The 20792-nt window shown below is 34.6% G+C and overlaps 2 protein-coding genes across 2 annotated transcripts in view; one reads left to right on the top strand and one right to left on the bottom strand.

Annotated features, from left to right (window-relative positions):
* The first annotated feature begins 3063 nt into the window (after positions 1-3063).
* Positions 3064-5487, top strand: Naglu (N-acetyl-alpha-glucosaminidase). The gene has a single exon (XM_068766922.1). It carries the CDS (start codon positions 3095-3097, stop codon positions 5426-5428), a length of 2334 nt encoding a protein of 777 aa, XP_068623023.1. The 5' UTR covers positions 3064-3094; the 3' UTR covers positions 5429-5487.
* Positions 5488-6822: 1335 nt separating this feature from the next.
* LOC137923686 (coiled-coil domain-containing protein 102A-like) overlaps positions 6823-20792 on the bottom strand; it is a 166405-nt gene continuing 152435 nt past the window's right edge. Inside the window, exons 3-6 of the mRNA XM_068766923.1 lie at positions 10394-10539; positions 9594-9718; positions 8604-8821; positions 6823-8184 (exon numbers count right to left, since the gene is read on the bottom strand). Coding sequence (XP_068623024.1) covers positions 7389-8184; positions 8604-8821; positions 9594-9718; positions 10394-10529 — 1275 coding nt within the window. The 5' untranslated portion in view covers positions 10530-10539 and the 3' untranslated portion in view covers positions 6823-7388. The remainder of the gene's footprint in view (positions 8185-8603; positions 8822-9593; positions 9719-10393; positions 10540-20792) is intronic.

Here is a 20792-nt window from a genome sequence, read left to right on the forward strand (position 1 = left end):
GATTTAAAATATTAATACCGCAAACAGACTATATTAAAAAAAGTTGGATGTTATCAGTTTTAGTGACAGAACATAATAAATTCTCGTTTTTTTTTTTCAAAAACTTAGAAGCATAGCTATAGGGTATCCACCAGGACCTGCAAAATTTTTTAAGTAGTCTAAGATAAAAAAAAAAGTCTAGTCTAAACCTCTGATCTGTAGAGATAACTTGTGACAGATATAGAAACTTGACAGGATAACCTGATTTGAGAAAAAAAACAATTCAACTGATTTCTCCCGCATTACTTAAATTAAGCTTTTTGTTCCAAACGACACAAGATCTCAGAACAGCCCATCGAAAATTCAATCGGGGTTTTTTCATGACAACTTTGACATGTATGTTTACTCCTAAATATCCTTGGTGGTAGTTCCCCTACTAATTGGACTGATGATAGTGAAGTCGCAGTGTCGATGCTGACAGCGCAAGATTGGTCGGCAATATTTGTGGGGAGGCCTTTGCTATGGAGTGGGTATCTATTGACTGACATGATAATAATATTTTACTTATTTAAAATTTTTAACATTACAAAGGTAAAAATATAAAAAATTGTAAAAGTATTAAATATTTACTACAAAGTTACTAATTTTTATAGAAAATGGAGAAGAGCACCTACATGATAATGATAAAATAATTTATTTATGTTTCTATAGACATTGGAGTTTATTTGATAGCTAATTAAAATAACTACAAAAGGTCTACATGATGTCAAGACAGATTCTCTGTAATAATAAAAATAACTATGTTGTGTGTTATAGTTTGAAAAGATCCATATTGACTGCCTTGTTCGCATTTAGTTTTGACAAATTTAAAGCAAAGTAACTAAACGAGTAGGTCACGAGTTCGATTCTCGGGATAAAGTCTCATATTAAATATATAAGATTGCCAAAGCTCAGAAACAGATTTACAGATGATGGGCAGCAGCATTTACTGCGTACTATAATAACACACTGCTATCGCCAACCAGCCTACCAAGCGTCACGATTATGGTATACAATAATAATCATAATGATTATCTACTCTGTGCTAAAATGGCGATGATCTAAAATATGAAATATACATATTTTTAATAATAAAAACATTGAATTATTCATTTAAGAAACAAATCGTAAGGAAATCTATACAATATATGTACTTGTGTTAAATTAAGGAGCTTTTACAACAGTTATGACGAAAACTAATTTATCTGAATGCTGTAAAACACGACAGAATTTGAGTCATTCATGTACGAATAACTGCGTTGCTTAGAGAAATTTTAAAACGTCCGGGGTTCTTTGCGGCAGACACCAGGCTCCACGGATTTTACTTGACTCAAACGCAGTTGATATTTTGGTCTTGTCAAGCGAATCATACTTAATAATTATTAATCGCAAACCGAAATTGTTTTTTTGCTAAATTTGACATCGAAATCTAGAAGAATCATTTCATTTAAATTGCCAGGAGCGGAAGGGTTAAACTCGTGTCGAGGCAATTTTCGAATTACTCTCAACAATCAAATTGCCTTCCAGTGGGACGAGGGCGCCACGTTGGGAAAAAACTGTTCAACTAAACAAAAATTCTCTAAGTGAACTTCAAAATCTCTGAAAATTGTTTTTAGCAATATATTACAATCCACAACTTTCCGATATCCGTACGTAATCGTTCGACTACGATAAATTATTAGCCATTTGTCATATTTTCCGATTGCATTATACATTCTATATATACACTTAAAAACTATAGATAAAGAACACAGATAATATTTACAAAAATGTTATCTAATGAAAAAAGGTTTTACAATTTTTTGAAAACACCAAAAAATCGTTTTTTTTTTATGATATCTATTAATTCAAGCACTTGCTTTAAGCTTTTTGCCGTATTTTTGTTGGCCAGATTAAAATTTCACACCAATAAAAACATAGTTTATAGTTATATATAGTGATTTTTTTAAAACTGTTGCTTATTAAAAAAATATTTATAGGTCAATTAAAAAGTCGATAATCATGTTTTTACTTATATATTTTGGTTGTTACTGCTTAAAAGTTTTTTTTTCGTATATTTGTTGGCAACATTTAAGTTTAATAATTCGGAAAGTACCTCTTCGATTTTACAATCCTATATTGACATGATAATGTCCATTAGTAACGATCCAGTGTATCAAAAGAACACGTTACTATTCACAGAAAGACATCGTTATAATTTTAGGGTGACCATCATTTTTAACTTAGATCGAAAATTTGGTTGTAGAATTGGTCCACACGTATAGATTTAGATTTTTTTTGTAACTCCATAATAATAACTTCGTACATTAGCGCGAATATAATTCATCGCGGTATATTACACTGTTACGTTCTCGTCTTTTTGAGTGCATTGTAGACATGGATCTAGGACTTTTGTTCCACTGATCACGGTCCCAACAGCTCTGTGTCGACTTCATTCACATGTACTAGACTGAATATAAGTAAACTTTTTTAAATTACCTTTTTTCAAATGATCACTCTGAAACTCTTTTGGAATGTGATAGACCTTTAAGTTTTGGCTGTATCTGCAAGAACAGATAGTAAACGGTAATTAATTTTAATAAGTGGTAATCAGTATTTTGGAAACGCTTTTTCTTGCTACGTTTTCATTACGTTAATTATTATTTCAGTAAGCAATGATTTAAGAATAGGGCGTAGCATAAGTTAATCGAGAGAAACTGAATTATTTACTCATCCCTTAAAAGCCTTTACACCTCTTTTCAATCATCCTGGTAAATAAACCACATTAAAGGATTTGTGATGAATTTTCAGTAAGAGTTATCTTTCAGTTTATTTTTGTAAATATGCGCAGTACACGTTGAATTTGGACCAAGCCAAGAAAGATTCTTCTATAATTCCTATACATGGAAATTATTGTTATTAAGTTTTAATATACTAGTTTTTGCAGATGAAGATTGTATTTAAAGATTTTAGAATTTGTGGTCACTGCACGGTAACTTGAGATAAGGGTCAACGGTTGTTTATTGTTATATATAATGTATCTTTCTTATCCGAGAATTCAGTCCGAGTTCCACCGCGTCCAGTGTTCACTGTGAACATGAAGTTACTCAGTCTTTTATTTTGTTTGATAATACATTATTCAGTCGCCTTAAATTTAGATTATTTAGACCCAAGTGTACTGCAAACGAAAACGTCGGCCGACACCCAACAGCGAGCTGCAATTTCAATCATTAGTAATTACATAGATCCGAATCGATTCACTGTAACAATAGAACCGCTATTATTCCGTAACCATAAAGATGTATTTTTTCTTCGTACGTCCGATAATCAGCTTCATATCAAAGCAACAACTGGTGTCGCAGCCGTTTGGGCGTTCGGCTACTATTTGAAAAAGTACTGCAAGAGTCAAATAGCGTGGCAAGTTCGAAGAATCGCGATTCCAGACCCACTTCCAGATGTCGACGAGACTGTAGAAGCGAGCGATAGACTACGTTACTACCAGAATGTATGCACAGCTTCTTATAGCTTCGTGTGGTGGAACTACGATAATTGGAAGGCACATCTAGAGTGGATGGCGTTGAACGGAATAAACCTGGCGTTGACTCCCGTTGCACAGGAGGCTGTGTGGGATCGTATATATCGTAAATTAGGTATGACAGATGAAGAAATCAATGACCACTTCACCGGACCGGCATTTCTCTCTTGGATGCGTATGGGTAACCTTCATGGATGGGGCGGGCCTTTGCCGAGGTCTTGGCATGACCGTCAGCAGTTAATTCAGGAAATCGTATTTTCAATGTTTGAACTCGGCATGATTCCGGTACTGCCCGCCTTTAATGGCCACGTTCCTAAAGCATTCTTGAGACTCTACCCCAACGTGTCCTTTTACGAAGTTGAAAGGTGGAATAAATTCGGACCTGATTACTGTTGCGGCTCTTTTATAAATCCACGAGAACCTCTATTTATAGAGATAGGCGAGATGTTTTTAAGAGAGATCACTGAACAAGGTGTGAGCAATATTTACACAGCTGATCCATTTAATGAAATCCAAGTACAGCCGTGGTCAACTAACTTAGTGCGAGACACGGCTAATGCAATATATTCAACGATTACGAAATTTGATAACAAAGCCGTATGGTTAGTTCAGAATTGGATGTTCGTACATAATCCTATTCAATGGCCTTTGCAAAGAGTGAAGTCTTTTCTGACGGCAGTGCCAAAGGGACGCATGCTGGTACTGGATCTTCAATCAGAACAGTGGCCCCAATTCGATCTGTATCAAATGTATTACGGTCAACCATTTATCTGGTGCATGCTCCACAACTTCGGGGGGACACTGGGTATGTTCGGTAACGTAAATACTATCAACGAAGATGTTTATGAAGTGAGAAATCGTGTAAACAGCACAATGATAGGAATTGGATTGACTCCTGAGGGAATTAATCAAAATTATGTCGTTTACGATTTAATGCTGGAAACGGCGTGGCGCAAGAAGCCCATAGAAAACCTGGAGGACTGGGTAGCCGAGTACGCAGAGAGGAGGTATGGTTGCAATGCGACATCCGGCGCATGGGTATATTTACTGCGAAGCGTGTACAACTTCAACGGACTGAATCCTATCAGAGGCAAATACGTTATCACTCGCCGTCCCAGCTTTCGAATAAATCCATGGGCTTGGTATAAGAGCAGCGATCTATTCACAGCTTTTAAAAAGTTCGTTTACGCAGCTAGCTCTGGTTGTGATTCTCCTGGATTTTTCCACGACCTTGTTGATGTTACGAGGCAAGCTTTGCAATACAGAGCCGATCAACTGTATTTAGATATTTTAGATAACAGATTCAACAACTTCGGACCTTTCAATGCATCGATCGTCCGATTTATTGATTTGATGAATGATCTGGAAATTATCTTAGCAACCAATAAAGATTTCAGCTTGTCTACTTGGCTAGAAGCAGCCCGGGACGCATCCAACGGTTATTCATTCTGGACTGAGCTCAACGCTAGAAATCAGATTACGTTATGGGGCCCGAATGGAGAAATAAGTGACTATGCTTGCAAGCAATGGGCTGAAATGTTTCATTACTATTATACGCCTAGATGGTCGATGTTTTTGTCTTTGGCCTTAGACGCCACAGTACGGAATGAGGTTTTTATCGAGAGCCAGGCCCAAAAGATTGTCAGATCTTCGGTGGAAGAACGATTTTTGTCAATTAATATAGATCCGATGGAATCAAACGATACAAAACTTATAGCACCCATTCTTTACGAGAAATGGGGGCTTGTGTCGGGACTTAAAGAATTACCTATGTCTATCATTAGACCAAACCCGCTTAAAAGAACTACGCTTGCTGACCTGGAGTTTACTGAACGGGAGAGTCGTCCAATCGTCGAACAGCTTTTTTCCACAACGCTTACAGATAGTATTGTATAATTGATCTTTTGTTCAATGTCTTTTTTTGCTATTAAAAATAAACTGAATGCATACTTTAATTCTTGCATTATTTTTATAATTTCGACTGAAAAATTTGTTTTTCTTTATTTCATTAATAGAACTATCTTACCGAGCGCAGCCTAAAGAAATCCCAAGTATAACGTAACCATAGTGTTTATTAAAACTATCATAGATGACGCTAATTAGAACATTTTTATCTAAAAGAATTATTTAGTTTATTTTGTGTTGAAGAGATGGCTCTGTTAATTATTTGTCTAATAGTGCCAAACGAAATACGTTTAAGATGTAACGTTCACGCTCCGTATTGTTGGCCACTACGGCCACAATACTTTTGTGTAAAACCATTCTACGGCATTCGAATTCAAATTTAAATTCTAATTCTGATTTGAATTCGGGCGCCATTAAAGATATTGTCGCTGTCGTTGGGTGAAGGTCGACCTACTTGAACAAAATACCACCGGCGACTCCGTAGGCTCATGTATTGTACATGTGCGGTATTATCCCACGCCTGAACAAGTCCTGGCAATTCCCTACGCCGGTTTCGACGACCACGTTCTTGTGCACCTAATAGTTCTGTGTTTTTACTCGCTATAACATGACTCATTTTATGTAAATTCTTTGTGTGTAAATAGTTTAAAATTATGTGTAATTAATGTCATATTCATGGCATCATATTAGGGGCATCATTCATCCATCTGTCAAAATATTTACAGCATCCCTCGTGTGGCGCCATCTTGTGACACAATGCGATCGACGAAAGTGACGATGAATTGACAATGTATAATAATGGAAAATCGGAAATTTTATTTTTAATGTGTTTTCATTATTTTATTAATGTAAACCGATATTTATTTGATGTTGTCATGTTTAATGTTATTATTATTTACTTGTATCTGTTGCCTAAATGCAATATTTCCCGTAGCATTCACGCTCTATATTGCTGGCCACTATGGCCACAATGTTTATATGTAAAATAATTTGAATTCAAATTCGAACGGCGATTAGAATTCGAGTGCCATCAGTGATGTGATCGCTGCCGTTGTTACGTCGTGTAAATTGTAAATAATCTTCGTACAGCGGTGAATACACCATCTTGACCAATCTTGGCTATCATTTTCCGATACGCGCTCGGGCGGTGACTCCGCACGCTAACTGTTATACACAGTTAATATTTATCTTAAAGATTTAATAATAAAAAAACAAGACTGCATCAAATAATAAAATCAATGTAGGTTTTATTTACACATCTAAATTAGATTATAAACATTTTCAACAGATAAAAAATATACAAATTATGATTATTTTTGGATTTTTTTACATTTGCTTATATTAAACCATTCTTAACTAGTTTAGTTTTAGTGAGCTATATAACAATAATTTTATGTGAAACAACACACGGAAATGCTTTTGTGTCATTTTTGAAATTTAACATATGTTTACCTCGAAATATTTTTATAATCTGCAACTGCATTACCTATGAATACTAAAATTTTTTTTTCTTTACTACAAGTACTTGTAAAAGTGGGAGAGTAATATTTAAAAAAATAAAGACATTAAAATGAGACAGGCGGTCGGACCTAAGATCACTCGAACAACTTGACTAGGTCAACTAATTTATATAAAAAGTGATTGGTGGTTTTGTAGCATATTTTTGGTATTGGACTCAAAATATAAATATTTTTTCTATCAACTATTCTTACAAAACTTAAATGGTATATATATTTAAAATTATACACAGTTCGTCTTAGCACCATTTATGTTATTCTATTATAACTCGATATTATATATATATATAGATTATACATTGTAAATTTACACTCGACGAAATTAATTTGGGGATTTTTCGCGATTTGGAATATAATCACTTTGAGGATTGTAAGTAAATGGTAATTTCAAAGTTTATCTTTGGGACAAATTTTGCATCAGCCTGATCCTATCGTCAGACGAGGGTATCTAAAACGTAACCTGTAGGCCCGTACGTGAACACAGGTTGGTTATTTGCTTGATCAAGTACAGGGATGTAGCTCTCTTGAAGAAGAATTGGCTGTCTACTCGAAGCTTCGTTCAGTTTTCTTTCGAGGACAGTGTTTTGTAATTCCTCTTCTTCTAACTCCAAGGTCAACTCATCCAGTAACTTCATTCGACTCTCTATTTCTCTATCTGCTCTGGCCAGTTCGATTGCATTGTTTTCCATCTCTTGCGCAGTTTTTGCCAGTTCCTCTTCTATTTTATCTATCAACATTGCCACTTGAGTCACGTTTTCGCAACTGTTCGCTTTGTTTTCGTCCATATAGCGTTTCACCTTTGCGGTTAACCTTACAACTAGTTCTTCTTCTCGATGTAGCCTTTTGTTTATAATTGCAAGTTTTTCTAACAGTTCGATTTCTTCCCGTATCCTTGACAGTTCATCCGCTGAGACGTCTGAATCAGTGTCGGTACTGGTCTGAACCAGGCGTTCTGAATTGACTTGGCAAATATCTGTAAGTTCTTTAGTAAAGTAATGTTCTCTCATCAAGTGTCGTTCTCTTCTGGATTTATGTTTCGTATGCCTTCGTGGAGGTGTTCCACTTCCGACTCCAACACCACTGTCACTGTTACCGGCTTGGCTGTCGTTTACCTCGCTACAACGTCCCAGATCTCTCAGGTACGATTCGAGTAAGTAATTTGTACCGTGTTTTTCCATTCGATTTTTGTGAGTTTGGTCTTCCAAATGGTCTATGAGTTTTTCTTGTTCCCTGGTGAGAAAAGAAGTATATTAGATTATTTTTTAAAAGTTGACTTTGAATTTGTATAATTTTAAATTTTACTATTTTGGTAAGCTGTTGTAATCGTAAACAGATGCCATTTTCTGTAAAACTCCTGCATTAAAAAGATATCTTAGAGAGTTTTTATGATTCAGGTTTTAGTTTTTCATGATGCAGTCCATCGGTTATGCAAGTTGAAGTCACAGGATGGCCGCAGAAGCTTTAAAGTTCTGAGATAGCGGACTTACAAGCGCAGCGAGGGACGTCCACCGGTAATGTAGACAGACGATCTCGTTAAGGTTGTCGAACGGCTGTATGCAGGCCTATTGAAAATTGACAAAGGTGGCCAAAGTCCACCGGAAGTCCTTTGGCTGAAGTGATTATGATGATGATGATTGAAATTATCTTACCTAAGTTTATCTAATTGCTGATGTATAGTTCTGCTTTGATGTTGGATGATGGAGACTAGTTTCGCTGCTGGATCCTCGCTGCGTGTGGGGGGCGGTGGTGTAGCAGCTCGTATGCCTTTCTTACGACGCCGCCTTGCTCCGGTACGACTGCCCGCATCGCTGTCGCGACCGGAATCATCCTCACCGCCACTTGATAACCGTCGGAGTGAAAGCCGGACCTGTCATTACACATGTAATATTAAAACTATTTACAATTTTAAAAGCCAATTCGATTCAAATTTTCATTTTTAAGTGCCTTTTAAGGCAGCTGCGACCAATGACACGCATTCAGGATATGGATTATAATTGGACGACTGTCTTGTTTTATACGCGACTCCGTCGAACGCCGCCGCGACAAGACATCGCTCTTTGTCAAAGGTCACCACAACATATCAACAAGGCGGGCCATACGATATATCGAACTGCTTAATCTCGCGGGTATATAAACAGCTACATATCTGAACACAAGTTCAGAAAATTATACGGCATTCCGTATTCAGCATACATGCTTCAAACAACTGACTTTTTTATACTTTTTATATAGTATTTTTACACTTTACATCAATTATAGTGGTCACAAGTAGTCGTTAAGACAAGAATGCCAGAAGATCTAGAATTGATTGAAATCTCTTTTAATGAAATCCTTCAATGTTAAATAAAATGATGTTTCTTAACACTTCCTTATCTTAAAAGAGCACATAATCAACTAGAAAACAACAATTTCGAGGCAATTGATTTTCAAAAATCCATACTCTTATCTTCATTACCAATAGACACTATACGAAGCAACAGTTTCCCATATACTTGTAAAAATATCGAGTCAGTCGCATAAACCATACATAAAAGCAATTTTATGAGACCGTTATACGTAATAGGAATATTGAATAAGTCGATTGTGTCGTTGGCTAGTTATAATAAAATCTGTATATTTTTTCTATATAGGTAACATACCTCATGCCTTGCGTCGCCCCATGCGGCCAATACGTGGAGCACCGGTGCGTCTGGTGGCAACGGTCTCTCCACACCACGCCACCTCTCTGCCAAAACCCATTCACCTTGCTCGCTCATCCCTCCAGCTGCGAAAAAACAGTTTAAGAGTTACGGCTTTTGTAAATAAATAGCTTTCCGTATCTAGTTTTGTAATACTGTATTTATCTGTATTTCACCGCCAAGCTATGGAGAGGACTTTGCTCTAAATATCTTTACGAGATCGAATGAGACATAGCGGATTGGCAAATGGCAGACGGACTGCTACATAGAACGTAGAATCGATGACTGTTAGGACCTTAATATTCTAGAGTTGATACAACAGACTGACAAATTCACCGCAGGATATCCACCCACAAGATACTCGTATATACTTAACTTCCTTGATAAGTTCGACAGTAGGCGCTGGCCATAAGTCGCTTAGAACTTTTATAATTCTTAATAAGACCGGTTGAAAGTGGACGGTATTCAGCTTCTTCCGAATGCCAATAGAGTTGTCTGTCCTCCTTGTGAGTGGACATCCTGTGTTACGCTTGCAGGTAGTTCGTCTCCCCTACAGAACTCAGAGGCCCCTGTGGCCATCTGTTCTGCACTTTATTTGGCCCACCTAATGAAACTTTAACTTGCCAATCCGCTGGGCTTTTTCTGTTGACTGTAAATGCCAATAGAGAATCAGCGTTTGTCCATGACTAAACAAAAAGAGTTAATGCATCTTACACGGATTGCAAAAAGAGAAAAGAAAAGAAGGGATAAGTAAAGGATACCTTCTGGCGCATCTTGTAAAGCCCGGACGATGTCAGCGCAGGTCGTGTGAGACTTAACACCTCGGACCCAGAGCTTCTGGCCCCTTGCTATCACACCTACTTCTTCGTCGCTGTAGTCCGATGACGATGCCTCCATGTTACATCACCTGAAATGAAATTGTTGATCAGATTTATGTTCAATGCATTATTATTAATGTTATCTTTCATTTTATTTATGATCACATAAGTATGTAACATGTATGTAACATGTATGAACCAACATCACCGATCGTCTACCTGGCTTACCGTTGATATAGTTAAGATCGCAGAGAGTAGCTAGATGCGTTGAACGTTAAACCGAACATTGAATCAATATATTTGATTGGTGTTAGGCTATGAAAACTTAGTCGGACTCAGACGAAAAAAAAAACCTCACTCCGTTGTCGGAGTGTCGGTTTTAGGGCCAATGGTGTGGCGTGTGTTAAAAGCAATTCGATTGTTTTTTTGCATGTAGAGAGACTTGAGCAGGCGAGTTGAAATAATGCCGTGATCGATACATTCGCGTCGACAAGTTCAGTGTAGTATTTAGTATGGATGTAGTATAGAAAATAGCACCTTTGAAAGAATTGTGTATGACACAGATTAGAACTAGTTTAGGCGCAAGTATTAACTTTGATAGTATTAATGTAAATCCCCAAATATGTGTATAAAGGAAACTTTTAAATAACTAATATGATATTACAAATACCGCCTATCAAATTATCGATAATTTCAATAACATAATTTTTATATTGCGCTATACTGTAATCCTCTTCTTTGTCCTTTTAAATGTTTTTTAATCTATTTTTTAATTGCATCATATTTCGACATCGATTTTAAGCTTCAAGTCTGTGATTAATTTGTTTGGTATTGCGTAGACGCTATATTCAAATTTGTCACTAAAAGAAATTCTCACAATAAAGTGAAAATTTGTTCACATTATTAATTGTCGCGATGACTATGTGATAATCAAAATTTAATGGAATCAGGCGTTACCTCGCGGAAGTGTTTGGCACTAATCGGTGTAACATAACTCCTGAAGATGCCCCCTGGAGGGGTGAAACACGTGTTGAGTAATTTGGCGGTGGCGGTTGTGTGATTCGCATTGTTTGCCGCATACGCATTTATCAGCGGGCTGGCGGGCGGTGCACTTTATTGTACGACTACCACTGCATGTGCGGAAGTGGCTAAATATTGGTCCTTTTCTTACTTATGCGATAATCCATCATCATCATAGTTTCAGCCGTAAGGTGTCCTTCTGGACATAGGTCTCTACCAAAGATTTCCAATAGGTCCTGTAGGAAGCAGCTTGTATCCACAAAAAAACATGTCTTCAGCATATGACAACTATATGAAACCAAATGTCACAAAAACAATGTACCTTTAAAAACAAAATTCCTGCTGTACATCCGCTACAGTATACTATCATATAATTACAATCAAGTATACCCACAAACTTTGCCAACAACAGCCAACTTTTAAAGTTCGTACCAAGTTGGCGTCACTCCGCGCCTGGTACGTATAGCAAACGGAAGTGTAAAATAACCTATAATTCCGTAGTAAACCTGTTAGGATCGACATGAAACCTATTTGCAACATTTCAGTCGATAACTATCTATTATGGTTATATTTTCTTAACCTACAAATGTATTAACTAAATGTTGTTTAATTATACCTTGTACAATACTTATGACAAACATACAGACGATATGATATCACTTAACTGAATGTATATAGCTCCAAGAATTCTTAACTTAGCAAACTCAATACGAAACTATCTTGATCTGTATCATGGTATCATTACGGTAAAAATAGTACTAAGTTTATAAATAAAAATTCTTTTCTGTATTTATCCTTAAAATTATTAAACCGTAAAATAACAAAAAAAATAACGAAGTAATATTACGAAAAAATTATATCACATCAAGTAGATAACAATAATTGTAAACCTAAGTTATAAAAAATATCTCTTCTTATTATTTTAAATCATGTGCATCAGATTTGAGGATCGAAGAAAAAAATATTTAGTTCATAAATATTGTAACAAGGGTAAACAACATTATTTATTATACGTTAATATTAAATCTGTATAAAGCTTATTCGAAGTGATTATTGGAAATGGAGGTTGAAGCCAGTAATCAATAGAAGCAAAAAACAAATCTTCACTGACAATTGTATGGATTGTTACAGGGGCTTCAAATTATCATGACGTTTAGAGAAAGCCTTACGGAAACGTTCGTTTCTAACCTAGATTGCCTAGAACAGGTGATCAGGACCTTCCTTTGTTATTCAATATGGTGTTGTTAAAGGCCACAGCATCACTGCTAGTGTCTTGAACATGAGAGTCAATCAGAAGCCAAAATCCTTTTTGGTTATTTAAAGAGGATTCAAATGTTATTAATTAAAAGCCATTTGCATATATAAGGTAATTAAAATAAAAAAAAAGAAATTAAAAACATCACGCACCGGCGCGAGACCGGCACTGCGAAAGGAATTCGCTATTAGTGCCTTGTTTTGAATTTTTAGGCGCATCCATTCTCGTACTCATATTGATAATTAAAAACCACTAGATCTCCAACGAAGTTGAAACATTCAAGCTCAATGTAGACATGTTAACAAGTTACTTCGCGCGATGCCAGCGCCGTACTAGTTCATAAAAGTTGGTCCGTAGGCACCTCGCGCCGGCGCGAGATCGGCACCTCACTGGCAGTTTTTAACATCCGTCTCAGGAATGTATCTTGATACACTTATGCCGATGTTTTGATACGTTTTTGACAAAAGCATGGCTTAGTCACTCCTTCATAGCTAACACGCCACCAAACCATCACCGAAGTCGGATAATGTCAACGTTGTACTTTTTTGACCAACTAGGAAGCTTCTATAATGCTTTCAGCATAAATAAGGGTTCGTGTGTTAAAATGTAGCTCAGTTGTTAAAACTTTCTTATCTCTAAACAATTTTTTTCTATACGTACCGCTTAAGCAACTGTTCTGATTTAAGCACCCTGTTATTTTTTTAAATATCAGTTAAGAAATTACCAGTGCGTCTATTTCAGGCTGGAATTCATCTTTTAAAATACGCGACGTGATTCTACGTGCTGTTGTCATCTCAAGAAAAAAAATCTTTTGTTTTCGAATAGGATTTCTTCGAATTTTTTCTCTTACTAGTTTGATCGCCTTTTTCGTTCGAACACTACGTTGACGCCTAGATGTTTTTCTGTCACAGAGATTTTACTGTTCATATCGGCTCGGTAAACACATTAGTCTAGTACCAAGCGAATGGAAGTTTTTAAAAATCGTATCTAGCAGCACACCTACTTTAAGTAATGCAATCACAGCCATTCGGTACTCTTTATCATCCCATTCCATTCTAATATCATACAATATTTGACAATATACTGTCTCGAAAATAAAAAAAAACACATTGAAACAATCATATAATAATGACATATTCCAAATTCAAAAGTAATGTTTTGTTTATTTTTAATTATGATAATATTTCTGGCCAGATTCAGTAAGTAAGTATTAAAATGGAAGACTCTCGAGATATCAAATCCCTGACTTATTATTGTTAAATACGACAAAATGTATACGGAAATAGTAAAACAGATATTTTTTTTTAGACTACAATCAATGCTTACAGCAAGTAGCAGCCTTCATAAATATGATCGATATCAATTAAATACAGTAAACTAAATATACTTAAGCTGTCGCGTATCATTAAAAAAATATATTTTTAGAAGGTAAGAGCATTTTAATTATTTTTTGTACATTATTATATTATATTTTCTACAAATAAAGACGTGATCATAGTGTATACCACGCTTAAAATGTTGCAGAGTAATATTTTATGCACCAAAATAAACTTTTGTGTAATAAAAAAAACTCGCATCGTTTTCCACGAAAGCATTAACGTGGAGGCTATTTGAGCGGGAATTTCGTGACTTGGCGTCATTAGGCGTTTCCGTTACTCGCCCCTTTCCAATTTCACCCCTTATTCCACCCCTGCCCTGGCATTTAGGGCGAGTACCACGCCTCGAAGTATTTTGGTTCACGTCCAATCGTGTTTAGATTAGTACATAATTGAGATTATTTTACGGCACTTTACTAATAATTTACTCCTTTATTGTACATACAAGGACGTTCAAAAGAATATATACAAGCCGAACACGTTGAAAGTTTTCGTCAGGCACGTAAATGTGAAAAAAAAAATAGAAAACTGTGTATATTATATTATACTAATTTAAATAAGCTATTTTCTTATAATTAACCCATTATACTAATGAGTATATTATAAGAAAATAGGTCAAACATAAATAAAAGACATAAGTTTTAATTCAAAATAACTTTACTCAAGTAGGAATTTACACGCACTTTAAAATCGTCAATTATTTTAACATTGCTGATCAGCTGGGAGCCGGCTAGAAACTCAACAGTTGCTATTTTTAAATGCAATTTAACTATTATTGATATATACAATATAATATGAACCATGCAATAGTCAAAAAACCAAGATCCACATAATTCTAACAACCAAAATTCAAAGGTTGAATACTATAATGATATTTAATTAATAATTTTCTTTTAATTCCAGATTTAAAACAAAGCAAAAGAAGATCTTTCGGTAATCGATATTTACATACACGAAATAAATACTGGTTAAATTTATATAATAATTACAATATCAATATTTATAGGATCATCATTACTTGGGATAGACGCTCATATGTCTTATCACACGAGACTCAAATAATGGGTTTTTAATACAAAATTTTGCTCAAAACTATCTTTGCCGGCCCTTTTGAAATACAGAGTAATTATTATGGGACAAGTAATATTATATGATACAGCGTCTCTTGAACAATATGGTGTATATAATAGCTGCAAAAGTAAATAGATACATTAGTGATTGACATATTGATTAAACTTTTTATCACTTCAGTTTGCATGAAATTACCTATTATTAACGAAAGCTATCAAAAGCTTGAGCACTTTAGTAAATATTTATAAATTTACAGTTTTAATTAAGTACATATATTTGTATTGAAAATCATTGAAGATCAAAATAAAACAAAATAATAGATGAGTAAAATACTAGTAATTTATTTTTTCAATAAGTGTTGGCTCGTCCAATCTCATTCCTTAATTAAATTTTAATTATTCAGTATATTTCTTACATTTTGATAACGTGTAGATAACTATATTAAATATTTTTTAATACGTTTGTGATGTAATTTTGTTCGAATAAATCTTTCTTTCCTGTGGACACAGAAAATATTTAGAACAAATCAAGAAATTAAATAAACATACATATAGGTTTCTTCTAATTATCTTAAGCCTCATTCCACTTCTCCAGATGTGTGGCAGGATATTGTGGTCCAATTAGGTAGTTACAAAGTACGTAGTGAGGCGGCCGTCGGCATTATGGAGCAGTGTTTACGTGACGCCTACAGCCTGATTGCTGACTGAACGGTAGCATTAGTGATGTTCAAGCTATCTTATCGATATTTTAAATTATTTTTACAAAATATTAATTTTATTACGAAATGTAAATTAATAAAGCAGTTCGCAGTTTTCAATCGGTCTGTTTGGAAATATATGCAGAAAAGCAATGTCCTGCAGTGGAGACCCACATATTTACTACTATTACATAAAAAATACGCTTACCATTGTTATGTATATATTCCGTAAGATAGCTTACTTAATTCATATATACATTTAAACAGTTATAACCATGTGTTTGTTTTGATAAATCATCAATTAGTTCAATGGTAAATTATATGTGTTATTGGAAGCAATGATCACTTATTATTCTAAAGAAAATTGAGCGTGATCACGAACCACTCTAAAACACATTTTAAACCCTAATAATAAATAAAAACTATTTATATTTCTATTCATTATTTGAACAACGTTTTAATATTAAAATAAAACTTTAAGAAATGAAGGGTCTTTCAAATATATTGTATGAATAATGCATTGCAAAACATTCAAGTTTTAATTATAAAATACATCGATATCGGAAGTACTCCATTATAAGTTGCAACTAGGAGTGTTACAAGCAAATTATCGGTAGCCCTCGCTCGATGCGTAATACCTACGTAATTACAGGAGTCGAGAGCCGCAGTGAGCCCCGCGAGCACGCAAAGACGTGCCGTGTTCTCTGTGACACACGGTCATTCAGTTTGGCGAGTAAAAATGACATGTAATTCAATAAAATGACAATAATTCACACGTCTACATTTTTAACAAGTTATTATTTCTTAACAACAATACATTCACCTTCGTTATCAACAACCTTTTGCCATCTAGTATACAACGTCTTCCAAGTACGTAATGAGCTACCAAATAAAAATCAAATATCAACATGCGCAGAAACGACATTACTTTCCGGTCCCCCTAATATTTAAGTTACCTAATCGTTTATTTTGAAAAGCCAGCGATGATACCTCTTCAATTAGATCAGTGATTCCCACTATGACAACCTGCAAAGGGTCTACGTCAGCGAAAAATAATTTGGGGGTCCATGACATGAAAATGGGAGTACACGATAGTGGATCTCAACACATACACTGATAGTACCTATTTACTTGCATAATACTATCTTATAATATCAAAACATTTACGTTATTTATAAAAGTACCTATGAAGTAAAAATTTGTTATATATGTTATAAAATTGTGTAAGTTGTAGGATGTTGGTATTCGCTTTGTGGTCGCAAAACATTTTGAACTTGTAAAAACCTAATAAATGTATAAATTAACATGTGTTTATACTTTAAGTTTTTAACACTAAACTTGAATAATATAACTATAATATAACTGTAGTCAGTTAGAAATTTACAGGAAATCAATATCAGGTAAATAGGGGATCTACCCAACACGGAAAAACATGGCAAGGGGTCTACGACATAAAAAAGTTTGGGGAACTCTGAATTAGACGCTATGAAATTAGGAAACACACACACCACTGTGATATCAATCAATATTATGAAGTACAGTACCTATCATCCTAAAAGTACTAACACAATATTGTTTACTTAAAGTGGTTACCGATATACAGCAATCCACTAGGATATTAAAGTAGCAGTGGAAATGTCACGTAACTCGCGGAACAGACGAGCGCTGGGCCCTTAAGTTTTGGAATAGAGACCGCATACCGGCCTGCGTAAAGTAGGAAGTATTCTCACGTAGCAATACTTTCGATGACGATTTTCGTCTGAAAAGTTCAATTTTACCGAGAAGGCTTTATAGTTTAAATAATATAATAAGTGTTCATTATATTTTTGTATACCTGTTATACTAATTAATATATAATTGCAGCCTGGACCAGCCTCTTTTATTTATGCTCCGATGTGAAAAGTGTAAAGAAAATGCTTAGCAATGGTTTTTGTATGCTAAATGTCAAAATGCATATCAACATAATTTTTCTAATCAATAAAAAAATTTACAATTTATATAGCTTGATATTTTAGCCGTTCGTATGTAGTCAAATAAAATACGAAAATAAACAATAAAATTTGTAAACAGAAGTAAGATAGGTTTCAATCAGCGGGAGCTATACGGTTGTATTTAATTTTGTTTTCTTTTTTTTTTTTAAATATGTGAGTTAAAAGTATTTTACTGCAATTTTTGCTTTTTAACGTTTCAAGTCAATTGTAATAACATATTTAGCTAGTCTTCTACTTATTTATCCTTTGTTATTTTAATAGCAAATGATAAACATGTAAACCTTATTTATTCATACAAGTTAACGCACTGATTATGTTTAGTATTTTTCATGTCTATTTAAGTTACTCTTACATAGTTTCTATATTTATTTACATCACGGGAATGGATATGTAATAAATTGATTTAATATATTTTGACTTTTTACAACTTTATATATGCACACTATGATCTGGCTAAGTTGGAATCCTAAAAATATGACAAATCAAATGAAGATAGCGAACTATGACATAGTTGCTTATTAATATTTTTAACTATTTACTTTAGCAAATTAGAAAGATCGTCTCAAGACAAAAATGCTTCCCCTATAGATCGCTGCAATGACCGGTCTTACATTGCCCGTATCTACCGATTTCTTGTGACCACTACGTCGTCGGTACACTTAGTGGAGGGCTTACCCACGCTACTTATCATACCGCCATCGATTGTACTAGCAATTATTCGAGCAACATCCGTGGCCTTACTTCATCCCGCAACGAAACTCCGAGTATAGCTCTCTTTAATGCTCTTTGGGTACCTTGAGCCATCTTATAAGAAAGCCAGCCGTACAGATTACGATAATTTTATAAGTAACATAAAATATTTTTTTTTTATTTTCAAAACTAACGTATGCTTTCAGGAACATAAGTGAATATTTTTTTCTTAAAAATACACAAAGAATTTTTTTGAAATTAAATATTACTGATATTATTAGTCAAATCACTTAATTAAATTATGTATATAAACATCAGTCTACTATATTGACCTATCACTATCTGAACTTAGTGATTTTGATTAAGAAATATGGTATAGATTTACTTTTGGTTTGCAATACAATCGCCCACCGACGTGAATAGGTCCTTTCCTTCTCACGCCTTCTCTGCTTTATTCGTCCAATTTGTACGTATTCTAAGTCGTTAATGTCATAAACCACATTTAATTCACTTTATTGATGATCGAAGTTAAGTTTAAAGTTAAATTATGTGTAATAGGAAACTTGGGCGGGAGCAAAGATTGTCTTTAATTACATATATTCTTCTCGATATAATAAACATTCAAAACATATGTAAACATTATTTAAACCAAAACTATAATAACTAAATATATATTTATATATAATATACGCGTAGTGGTAGCCTAGATGTAGAAAACAGACTTGCGAACGTAGGTCCCAGGTCCGATCCTCGGAATACACTTATCACTAACTTATATAATTCACACTTTGTGCATTAAATATATAGGATTGCTACTGCTTACAAAAATGTTGCCAGAGGATGGGCAGCAGCGTCCTTTGTGTACCATAATAAAACAATGCAATCTCCAACCCGCCTGCCACGCCTGGAAATTATGGTATATCCCTACAGAGATATCTTTGGGGGAAGCTATGCCTTGTATTAAGAGTAGGTGCTGAAACTACGACGATTTATTATGTCATAATCATTGATGTTTAGAATGTTTATGCTAATTTCAATGTTCCATTACATCATGAAATATAGTGTGTATGGTAATAGTTAGTAGTAGTTAATATGCTGTTAAGGAAAGAAATAAAAGTTACATATTAGTTACTATATAAATTTTAGAAAGATCGCTAGAAGCAATTTAACAATTTTTGTTCTGATAGTTCTCCGATTTTTTTTTTCCAAGTGCCGCCGTCTGGATTAATATTACTAAGCAAATATTACTTTGACTCTTTGAAATATATGATAAATATATAAAATTGAAAATGAGATACAAAACATAATTTTAAGGATAAAAGTTGCCAAATGAAATGCCAATAAACAAAAGAAAAAAATTACAAACACCGCAGTTTCTTGTTACTTCTTACCAGTAAGCTGCATATTACAAACTAACTTTAAGCCGACGATTATATTGTAATGATCTCATATAATTAAGCCGTTTATTTGTTCCAAATGTTCGCATAGTTAATACTTTTTATGGCAAAACAAATTAGCAAGGGGCAAACTACATAACGCGCAGAACATGTGGCTTCTGAGTCCTTAGTCCTGGACAACGGAGAAACCCGGAAGATGGACAGGCGATCTTGTTAAAGACGAAAGATGCTGGATGTGGCATGATTCCGATCATTCGTTTTGAAAATGGGGGAGGCCTATTCCCAGCTGTAGTGGACGTTCTAAGACTGAAATTATATAGATAGTGAAATATGTATTAAGTAAAAAATTATAAAACAGATACAACAAATAAATTACGTTTACTCTCGGTGACCAGTTTCCTAGCGATCAAGTAAAAGACACCATAGTTCCATAGACGTTTTACTTTTTTTCCTCCTTACGAAAATACCACGATAAATGTTTTTAAAAACAGCTATATCTATAAACATCATACAGATTTCTTGGAACGAAATTGCCGAGTTAATTATACAGTGAACAGGCACGGGCCAAAATGCTAGCTCTATTGGCAAGCTTCTGAGAACTTCGAGCGATTTAAGTTCTACCAGAAGCATTAGTTAAGTTTTAGCTTTTTTGCTTAATGACCGGCTTCGTGAATGAAAATTCCGGTAACTTGAGAAATGATTTAATTTATAAATATCAGGCGCAGTGGTTAAAGTATCTTTTTGATTTAGGAGCCGCGGGTTTGATTCACGAAATTTGACTTACAGATCATCGAACAAATTTTTGTGTTAGCAAATGGTATGAATTGAGAAAATTTTACCTACCG

This window comes from Battus philenor, unplaced genomic scaffold (assembly GCF_028537555.1).
Source record: "Battus philenor isolate CCGP_79_NKW_IND1 unplaced genomic scaffold, ilBatPhil1.0.hap1 SCAF_22, whole genome shotgun sequence".
NCBI lineage: Eukaryota > Metazoa > Arthropoda > Insecta > Lepidoptera > Papilionidae > Battus > Battus philenor.